Raw genomic sequence first — 11377 nt, 5'->3', positions numbered from 1 at the left:
ATATGCAGTAAAAAGAATCCTTCATTCAAGGTTTAGAAATATTCAGCCCCAGAACATATGCAAAAAGTTATTTTTTGGTTCCTGTAGAAATATTCGACATTTCTTTGGTATACTAACTTTACTAGCCCCAGAACAACATTTAGTCCTGGAGATACACAACCATTTCTCGATCTTTTGGAAAAAGCTGTCCTAACTCATAAATTTTGAAATCTGCAGGACTCATGCATTTGGTTAAGTACCTGAATATTCTTTCTAGACCAAGAGGAAAAAAATTCATGCGTAAAACGTATTTCTCTTTTCTTTAGCAAAAATGCTCTTCAGATCATGTTTTAATTTGGTTCCACGGATGCATATTTCTTTGGATTTTTAGCACGTTAAACTTAGAATTTAGATCCTGTCATTGGTAGATGAAGGTCATCTAAACATCACAGACATTCATAAAAAGAAAAACAAAAATGGAAGTATACCAGAATTGGCACATATAGTGGCTGTGATAGGAATATGACTCTCATCTACCTATAAGGAAGAAGACAATCAGAATCTTAAAACTAACTCTAAGCTTAAAGCATATCATTTAGGGGTTTTCATTCGTATCCCTGGAGTTTCTTGAATGCTGATGTGATATCTTCAAGTTATAACTTTGATTTTTGATACCTTCAAAAGTCACTTTGCGAATCTTTTTCTGTTGGCAGGGCTGATGATGCTCGCTTACCTATGAGCCGTACAGTTTCTATTCCTTCCAATCAATTGAACCTATATCGTGTGGTGATCATACTACGGCTTATTATATTGTGCTTCTTCTTCCAGTACCGTATTACCCATCCTGTTCGAGATGCATACCCATTGTGGTTAACATCTGTTATATGTGAGGTTTGGTTTGCTTTGTCATGGCTTTTAGATCAATTTCCAAAGTGGTGTCCGGTAAACCGGGAAACATATCTTGAAAGGCTTGCAATGAGGTTCGTAACACCATTATTGAGTTTACTCTTTGTATGACATTCAATGATCTGGGCGTAAATGTTGAAGTAGTATTTATTGCTTGACAGATATGACAGGGACGGCGAGCCTTCACAGTTAGCTCCTATTGATATTTTTGTTAGTACTGTGGATCCTCTGAAAGAACCTCCTCTTATTACAGCCAACACTGTGTTGTCAATTCTTGCTGTGGACTACCCTGTTGACAAAGTTTCATGCTATGTTTCTGATGACGGGTCAGCAATGTTGACGTTTGAAGCACTCTCGGAGACTTCAGAATTTGCTAGGAAGTGGGTTCCCTTCTGCAAGAAGCACAACATTGAACCTAGGGCTCCGGAGTTTTACTTTTCTCAAAAGATCGACTACTTGAAGGACAAAATCCAACCTTCTTTTGTTAAAGAGCGCCGGGCAATGAAAGTGGGTTCTGTGCACATGTGAATTATTTGCAAAAAGTAATGTCCTTTTTTTTAAAGAATGAACATTTAATAGTAAAATGACTTCATGCAGAGGGAGTATGAAGAGTTCAAAGTACGAATAAATGCTCTTGTTGCCAAGGCACAGAAAACCCCAGAAGAAGGCTGGACAATGCAAGATGGGACTCCTTGGCCTGGAAATAATTCAAGAGATCACCCTGGCATGATTCAGGTATGGTCGCCCTTCCCATATATCTTATGTTTCGTCGATGATTCCTTTATATTTTTTTCCCTTTTCAGTTTATGTTTCATCCTCCTTTCTTGGAATATAGGTCTTTTTGGGGCAAAGTGGAGGCCTTGACACAGATGGTAATGAGTTGCCTCGCCTTGTATATGTTTCCCGTGAAAAGAGGCCAGGCTTCCAACATCACAAAAAAGCTGGTGCAATGAATGCTTTGGTTTGTTTCTCCTCTTTCTTTTTTGTTAATTAATAAATTTTTTCTTGCGATGTATCTATATTCTAACTAGCTTTGTTCTATATTTTATTGGATGTGTCAGATTCGTGTATCTGCTGTTTTAACCAATGGCGCCTATCTTCTAAATGTGGATTGTGATCACTACTTCAATAACAGCAAAGCTCTTCGGGAAGCAATGTGTTTCATGATGGATCCTGCTTATGGAAAGAAGACATGTTATGTACAGTTCCCTCAACGTTTTGATGGCATTGACTTGCATGATCGATATGCCAATCGTAACATCGTCTTTTTTGATGTAAGAAATTTCATCTAATTTATATGATAATAGCTTTTACTATGATGGATTGTTTTTCTTAATTATATTGCAAATTGCAGATAAACTTGAAAGGCTTAGATGGCATCCAGGGCCCTGTCTATGTGGGGACTGGGTGCTGTTTCAATAGGCAGGCTTTATATGGTTATGATCCAGTCCTGTCGGAGGCAGACTTGGAGCCTAACATAGTTGTGAAGATTCTGCTGTGGCCTCATAGGAAGAGGCGAAGAGGAGCAAAGATTACATGATAAAAGCGAGCTGCCAAGAGGACTGAATCGACAATTCCTATTTTCAACATGGAGGACATTGCAGAGGGTATTGATGGTAGGTGTTGAACCATAAAGTAACGTAGATTCTCATTCATATCTTAAGAAGTTACAACTACTCCCCTTTATAGAGGTATACAATAATAAGAAGTTTATTGTGTAGTCAATGTGGGGCTAAACACAATTACCTAATCACCATTATTCTCTTAGTTACATTCCTAATATCTCTCAATCACTAAATCTCTAATTATACTCCTAATATATTATTCCTAATGTAACTGTAACATTATAGATCTCCATAATATATTCTTTAACACCCCCTCAAGTTAGAGTATGTATATCATACATGTCCGGCTTGTTACAAACTAGATGCGCTCACTTCTATTTGTGACATGACTTAAAATGCTGAAACCTTCTGTGTGACCTTTCTCATTGTAGTTGTTTTCATCTCTTAGCCTTTTACTTGAATGTCTTCCGCCACGAACAACCTTAACCAAAATCACCAAATGCGATACATTAATCTTCTTCACAGATCAACCTCGAAATTACTAAACAAATGATCTTCAATAGAGGTCCACCAAGCAGATGATCTTCTCTAGGGATCCACCAAACAAACGATCCTCTTCACGGATCAACCAAACAAGTGATGCTCTTCACGGATCAATCAGACCAATGATCTTCGAGATCTAACAACAAATAGTTCTTCTTTAGGGATCTGCCAAACAAATGATCCCTCTTTAGGGATCCACCAAAAGAACAAAGCCGAAAAAATAACCTCCATTGAACCAAAATCCAAACCAAATACTGATTCAATCAAAATCTTTTTTTGGTAGCTAATGGTGCACAAGGTTTCTAGAATACAAGCGGCGGTGACGGTGGTGTCGACAAGTTGAGTAGGTCGTGAACGAAGGATTCGAGGCGGCGTAAGCTATGACGAGAACATATATATCGAGGATGATTACTGCTACAAATAATGACAATTCTGATTATCAACAAGGCCATTGAAAGCAAGACGGATAAGAATTTGCGTCACTGTTCATGGTGAACAGCAACCGCGGCTAGTTCACGATGACCAAAAAGAAGAGAGGTTGTAAGGCAGAGGGAGGAGTTTGATGGTGAGAAATTGGGGGCTAGGATTTGTGAGGATCTAGGGTTTTGTGGAGGCTAGGGTTTGCGTCGCTCTGATACCATGTTGAATTATTAAATAATGTAGATTCTCATTCATATCTCAAAAGCTACAACTACTCCCTTTTATATGGGGATACAATACCAAGAAGTTTATTGTGTAGTTAATGTGGGAATAAAGACAATTAGCTAATCACAATTATTCTCTTAGTTACATTCTTAGTATCTCTCAATCACCAAATCTTTGATTTATACTCCTAATATATTATTCCTAATATAACTATAACATTATAGATCTCCATAATATATTCTTCAACAGTAGATATTGTTTTTTCACGAACTTTGCAAGTTTAATCTTTTGAAGGACTTTTTGGCTTAAATAATTCTCATTACTAGAAATTTATTAGGTGTGCATGCACGTGATAGGAAAACATTTTTTTATTAAGTATGAAAATTTATTTTATTATGTTTATAATGAGAATTTGCATTTATAGTAGGTATGGAAGGAGCGAGGTTCAGATATTTTCTAAAGAACTTTTTTGCCTTCATATTTGACCTTGATGTCTTCCTGTGTTAATTTTCTTTATAACTTAATACAAATAGTAGCATAAATATATGTAAAGGAACTTAGCTCTTTTTAATTTACGTATAATTGCTCCTTTAAAACATCATCATTTTTTTGCATCTTTTGTTAAGTTAATAAAATATAATTTTCTTAAAAAAAGGATATAGGGGCTTCAAAATTATTTTCAAGTCATTAAATAATCGAAAATGTTCTTGAAGAAGGGAAGAGGAAAGAAAGAGAAAAGAAATAAAGTGAAGAAATATTCTTGTAAAATTAAATAATCTAGATTTTCATGTCTTTAATGATCTAGAGTGTTCTTGAAGAAGGAAAAAGGAAAAGATTTCTTGTAAATTTACAGTTATACCCCTTAAATTACAAATGAAAGGGGGAATGTCCTTTCCTCCACTTTTGATTGCCCTCACAAAGTTTTTTATATAGTAGTATAGATTTAGTGCTAGTTTTTTATGTTTTCGAATTGTTTGATTCTTTTGCTCTAATATCCAAAATGGACATACATGCGCAAATATACGTACTCAAATTGCAAAGCACTTTTCCTTGCATGCAAGAGTAAAAGAAATGCTTATATGTATATTAGTGTTTTTGCATGTATGCAATTGTTTCTTTGTGCATCTCATGTTTATGTGTTTTTGCACAAGGGAGTGGAAGAAGAATTGTATTTGATCATAGTGATCCTATTTACATGTGTTTTATTGTGGATTGTAATTGTTTGACAAGTACCCTTGTATATCATGCCTACATCAGTTTGTTATATGCAATATTCGTTGCTAGCTATGTTGTGTCATGATTTGCTGCTAAACAATACATACTTTCAGGTTATGAAGATGAGAGATTACATCTAATGTCTCAAAAGAGATTAGAGAAACGTTTTGGACAGTCACCAATTTTCATTGCTTCCACCTTCATGGAGCAAGGAGGCATACCACCATCTACCAATCCAGCTTCACTGTTAAAAGAAGCTATCCATGTTATTAGCTGCGGCTATGAGGATAAATCTGAATGGGGCAAAGAGGTTAGCAATTTTTCCTCTCAATATCTAGTTTCTTTAGCAACAATCCGTTCATATAGGGTAAATTTCACAAGCCCCTCCAAACTTTTGCGGTTTTTGCACAAAACCCTCTGCAATTTATAAATCATAGAAACTCCCAACCTTGTCTCACTTAGTAACCATGACTGAAGAACACTTAAAGATGTCAAGTGTGCTACACAGCAACTTTTGGGCAGTTTCCCCCCTATCTGCTAAATATAACTTATATATAATCCTTTTCAGGTAAGCGCAGCTTAAAAATAAAAAAAAAGGGTGGGATTGACTTTTCGCTCTACCCATCCTTGACAATAACGGGAACTTTAGCACTTGGGAGTACAATTTAAAAGTTTAGGTGGCTTTTATATAATTTATAAAATTCATTGTGTTTTGTACAAACCCCCTGAAGTTTAATTGCTTTTGTGATATTTATCCATTCATATAATATGTTACCCAGCTTGTTATTTATCTATCAGATTGGCTGGATCTATGGATCTGTTACCGAGGATATTTTGACTGGGTTTAAAATGCATGCTCGAGGATGGATATCGATTTATTGCATGCCTCCTCGCCCTGCATTCAAGGGTTCAGCTCCAATTAATCTTTCAGATCGTCTAAATCAAGTGTTGCGATGGGCCTTGGGATCAATAGAGATTCTGCTCAGCAGACATTGCCCCATTTGGTATGGCTACAGTGGCAGGCTGAAGCTTCTGGAGAGGCTAGCATACATCAACACCATTGTATATCCACTCACATCCATCCCTCTGATTGCTTACTGTGTGCTTCCAGCTATCTGCCTCCTCACCGGAAAATTTATTATACCAGAGGTCAGTAACAATCCCATCCAAAAGAAAGTAGTCTCTCTTTTCAGAGAAACTCTATGTTCAGATAAATGGTTGTGCTTATGGCATACATGATATAACCGCTAATCGTTTAAGATATTGATACTGTCTGACATCAGTTATTGTTCTGAGGGATACATGCATTTACTCGTAACTGTCATAATATTTGGATGGTGGAAATGATCTGGGTTGCATATCAGGTTAATGTTATTGCCTTTACATATTTTCACTAACGAACCCATTTCATTAGCTGTGCTGTAAACATGTCATAACTCTTTCTTCCTCTCTGAAGTTTTAAGTTGCATGTAGACAGGAATTGTCTTTTGTAGATGAAGTTTTGTTTTACATGATCTGGGACAGACTTAGGTGAGCGACCCTTTTGTAGCCCAAAGTTCTCTTTGGTTGGCATAAGTCCTTCGTTAATGGTTATGTTTCGCATCTCCATCTACGCTAATGCTTCACGAGCTCACACCCAAACCAATTGTCAGTGTCTCCATGGATTGTTTTCCACCCAGGAAGGGAATCCATACCCAACTTATCTCCCCATTCCCTTATTGGGTGAAGCCAATCGCCATTACAATGATTTCATTGCAAATATCAAACTTTCCCGTCGATCAGTCTGTGTCAACATATCTGCACCATTGTCATCTGTAGGAACCTTTTCGAGAATAACTTCCTGTCTAACATGTCTCACATCTACCTCATCTCGATGTGCTTTGACTTTTGATGAAATGGTAGATTATTATCAAGGTGAATCGCACTGACTGTTGTATAACAAAGTATATCCATCCTGTGAAAAACTGAGTTCCTCCATGATCCTCTTCAGTCAAAGTAACTTCTTGCAAGCTTCTGTCGCGGCAATAAACTTTGCTTTTGTCGTTGACAAAGCAACATATTTCTGTAGCCTCGTTTGCCAAGTCATCGCTCTACCCACATATTTGATTAGATAACCTGAAGTCGATTTCCTTGTCGAAATCCCCGCCCATATCAAAATCTATATTCCCGATCAACTTTGGCTTGTCACTCCCGAAACTCAATTTCAATAATCTGAAGTGCCCCGGATATACCTCAATACCCATTCTACAACATTACAATGTTTACTTGGATTGGATAAGAATTTGCTGGCTGCACCAACTGTGTGATCTATATCTGGCATTGTTCAAATCACTGCATAGATCAAACTACCAACCACCGATGAATAAGGCACGCTACTCATGTTCTCCTTCTCATCAGTTGATGGACGCTGATCAAGACATAATCTGAAGTGTGTGGCAGGAGGAGTACTCACATTTCGAACTATTCATCCAGAACCTATGAAGCACTTTCTTGATGTACTATTCCTGGGGCAATCATAGCATTTTGATCAATCTATCCTGACTGATTCTCATGCCGAGAATAGTCTGCACTGCTCTTTCATTGCAAAAGATTTCCCATATCTTTTTTCAACCAGGTGACTCTTGTAGCATTCTGACCAATAATCAACATGCCATTGACTTACAATAAAGAGGATAATTAAAAAGAGATCTACTGTGTTAAAAAGATTACAATCCTAGTTCTCTCATACACCTCATAAATCACGGACAAAGCAATAGCCCCAACCCCTTTAAAAAGATGGAACAATGTTACTGTTGAAGAACTGATGAAACTGTCACGAAGAGCTACTGTCAATAGCTTTCTTTCTCCTCTCTTTTCTCTTTGTTCTCGGTGGTCAATCTGTTGATATTAACCTTAGGGTTTTATCTCCTAAAATATCCATATGTATAGTGTTTCCAAAACCCAACCCGGCCCAGAATCCTACAGCAAACAGAGTTCTTCAAAACTGTAGAAATCCGCTTGAGCGGTCTGATTGGTTGGTCAGACCGGCCCACAATCCCTGTCGGTTCACCGGTCAGTTGGACCCGGCGGTGGCACCGACCGCCTGGCTACAAACAGCCCCACGCCTGAAGTCTTCCGTTGACGCCTGTTTCGCTCTGTTTCGCTCTGTTTCACACCCAAATCTCCGTCAATGCAACACGAGTTCACACTTGAACCAATCGTCAGTAAGAAGGGAATCCACACCCAATAGGCTGCCCCTGCTCGCCCCACCTTAACTCATTTCTGATGCCTGATGTCAAGTAGGGTCAGCTGTTCTAAACGGTTCTGATAATTGTGCCATTTTGTACATCATCAGAGTATGTTTCAGGTTGGTCAAGTGACCCACCTGAAAGTTAGGAAAATCATTATATGGTAATAAGTTTTAATGCACTTTACACCCCACATTAAGTATGTGTATCACCTTGCATTTTGTTTAAATGTCTCACCCAAAATTTCCTTTCTCATCGTTGTGTTATGTCATACTTATCATGCACTTCCATATCATATAATGTGCTATACTGGTATTTAATCCATAACCAATTAATTTGCAGTTGTCTCATCTAAATTAAATCATAATCACTTCAAAGAAAACCAAGTTAAAATTTTTTCTATTATTTTAAAAATCAAGATATTGTTGGGGCACCCTTCCCCAGCAAGAAGACCATGGAATATTGAGCATAAAAAGCAAAAAATTATTCAATATTCTTAAAAATCTTCTTCTATACAGTTTCCAAAATCAACCTTGACTCTTTCCTTGATTAATTCCACAGTTTTTCTCTCAACTTCTACTGAAATTTTAGACAAAAGTACTTTAATTTATTTAAATATTTCTCAATGTTTTTTCGAGTTGATAACACTCTCATACAAAATTTAGTATACATAAAAGCTGTAGGGTCCTAGTTAATTATTTTCTAATTAAGCATATGCTAATTGTGCCTAATCTAAATGAAAATCCTGGATCAGCCCTGTACATCATATATATCTTCGAAATTACCCTCATAGAATTCAAGGGTTGACACACGCACACACACAAGGGTAGTACTTTAGACCTTGTATCCCAACTTTAATGCCGACATTAATAGTTAATGGTATTTTCTATACTTTTGAAAATTCATGGTAGAATTTGTGAAACTCACCCTAAGTCTTACGTACATAGTTAACATTTTAAAAAAATTTGCAGATAAGCAACTACGCTGGCATATGGTTCATAATGCTTTTCATCTCCATCTTTGCCACTGGAATCTTGGAGCTCCAGTGGAGCGGTGTAGGCATCGAAGACTGGTGGAGGAATGAACAGTTCTGGGTGATCGGAGGCACATCAGCCCATCTATTCGCTGTGTTCCAAGGACTCTTAAAAGTCCTTGCTGGAATAGATACCAACTTCACTGTCACATCCAAATCCTCAGACGAAGACGGAGATTTCGCAGAGCTCTACGTGTTCAAATGGACCACCCTCTTGATACCACCAACTACCGTTCTCGTTGTCAACATTGTAGGAATTGTTGCAGGGGTTTCTTATGCAATTAACAGTGGTTATCAATCTTGGGGTCCGCTATTTGGAAAGCTCTTCTTCTCAATTTGGGTCATTGTACATCTTTATCCATTTCTTAAGGGTTTGCTCGGGCGGCAGAATAGGACGCCGACGATTGTTATTGTGTGGTCGATACTTCTCGCATCGATATTCTCGCTTTTGTGGGTTCGGATCGATCCTTTTACTTCTCCTGCCCAGAAAGCTGCAGCAGCTGGACAATGTGGAATCAATTGCTAAGCAAATGTGAATTAGAATGTGCTGCTATTTAATCATTTGTTTGATGTTGTGCAGCTTTAAGAATAAACATTTTGTCGGAGGTATATGATGTAAATTATGTAAGAGGCGATTACATGATATATGCAGATTATGCAGTGATTTGCTGTCTGATATGTGTTAGCTGTGACGTATGCTGTTGAAATCAGAATGTATACAAATGATTGGGCTTCGGATGTTGATTTATGTACAAATAACTCGCTAAAATAAGCACCATCGTTCTGTTCTGATTATGTCAAAATCTGTAGACATGTTTGCCTGATGTTGAAAAAGTTGTTAAACGCTTGGTGTTTACGTAAATATTTGCTTCAAAATCCCATCATATACTGATTGTATCCCTTTAATTGGGAAGTTGACAAATAAGGAGTTGTACTAAATCTCTCTCTCCCCTAAACATAAATTCCGAAGTATATTCTTTGCATCATATCTTAATATGTGCTTGCTTTGTCCTGCTTCCTGAATGAGAACGCTTGAAGTTCGCTACTCGCCCTGTGTCATGTGTATTTTTGATTCATTGTCTTTATCAGGAACGATGTCTTCTAGTTCAAAAGAAAATGACGGCGGAAAAACTGAGTCATGTCATGTGGTGTTTCTTTATTACCAACATAGGCGACTTTATTTGCAAACATGAGCTACAACATGAGAATAACAATTGAAAATAATTTAAATACAATTATGAGAAGTAAGATGAGAAAATATCCGATCTTTGATAATGTATGTGTACCTAAATGATGTCAGGCCTTAAATCTTTACATGAATCTCAAAATCCTGATATTTATTTAGTGCACATTTAATGTCATGATCCAATGATTGACATTTATTTGGGGCACATTTAATATCATAAGCTCAGATGCACTTGATACTTTTTTGAAGATGAGACGTCTACGACTTGGAAGAGAAACGCACTTTTTTGAAGATGAGACGTCTACGACTTAGAAGAGAAATGCACGGCAATGTTAAATCTGACAAGAAGGTACCCACTCCCAACCTTTTTCTTCTTTCATGTAGACAATGTTCACAGCGCCATCTCACTTCACCTTGACATAATTTTGATCGTCGACCCCCACATCCTTTAGCACCAGCCCTGCTTGCTTCAGGCTGTCGACGATGCTTTGTCCCCTGCTCATCACTGCACTTACCAGCTCGCGCGTCTCCTAACGTATCCAACACAGTATCAGATTGAACCTCGGTATATTGAAGCCCTCAGGCCACAGCACACAACAAAGGAAACACTTCTTCACCTTATCATTGAATTTGTCCTAGCTTATCTTCAGCAATTTCGATAGTGATACTTTGCCCTCTTCGCCGATCTTCTCCTGAAAGCAGGGATGAAAGTCCATCAAATAATTATCAAACAGTTTGATATTTTACTCCACTAAATATTCAAATTTGGTTTGCTAGCTTATTTAAGAGAATCAAATAATTTTCAATGTTCAAATGCTAAACGAATCATTTCATATATTACATATTTACACTTATTTGCTTATTAAATATTCTTTTTTTTTTTTGAAATATTTTGATATTCGATAAATATTTGAATGATCGATACTCATATCCACAAGTTTAGATTCGAAAATTTTAAACGAATGCAAATATGAGCTTACTCAATACCTGAAACTAGTTAACTTGGTCGTCCCAACCATAGTATATCTTGCAACTCGACGTGGAATGCGCCACCACGACGAGCGCTAGCGGCAGCCCG

General features: G+C 37.4%; 1 protein-coding gene across 1 annotated transcript in view; it reads left to right on the top strand.

Moving 5' to 3' along the window:
- The window catches only part of LOC109828772 (probable cellulose synthase A catalytic subunit 1 [UDP-forming]), a 19979-nt gene extending 10071 nt beyond the window's left edge, over nt 1–9908 (top strand). Inside the window, 9 exon segments of the mRNA XM_020395700.1 lie at nt 693–959; nt 1047–1392; nt 1483–1620; nt 1721–1846; nt 1947–2159; nt 2240–2501; nt 4967–5163; nt 5652–6002; nt 9052–9908. Coding sequence (XP_020251289.1) covers nt 693–959; nt 1047–1392; nt 1483–1620; nt 1721–1846; nt 1947–2159; nt 2240–2501; nt 4967–5163; nt 5652–6002; nt 9052–9639 — 2488 coding nt within the window. The 3' untranslated portion in view covers nt 9640–9908.

This window comes from Asparagus officinalis, chromosome 1 (assembly GCF_001876935.1).
Source record: "Asparagus officinalis chromosome 1, Aspof.V1, whole genome shotgun sequence".
Classification (NCBI taxonomy): domain Eukaryota; kingdom Viridiplantae; phylum Streptophyta; class Magnoliopsida; order Asparagales; family Asparagaceae; genus Asparagus; species Asparagus officinalis.
This window is presented reverse-complemented; position numbering and strand designations above follow the sequence as displayed.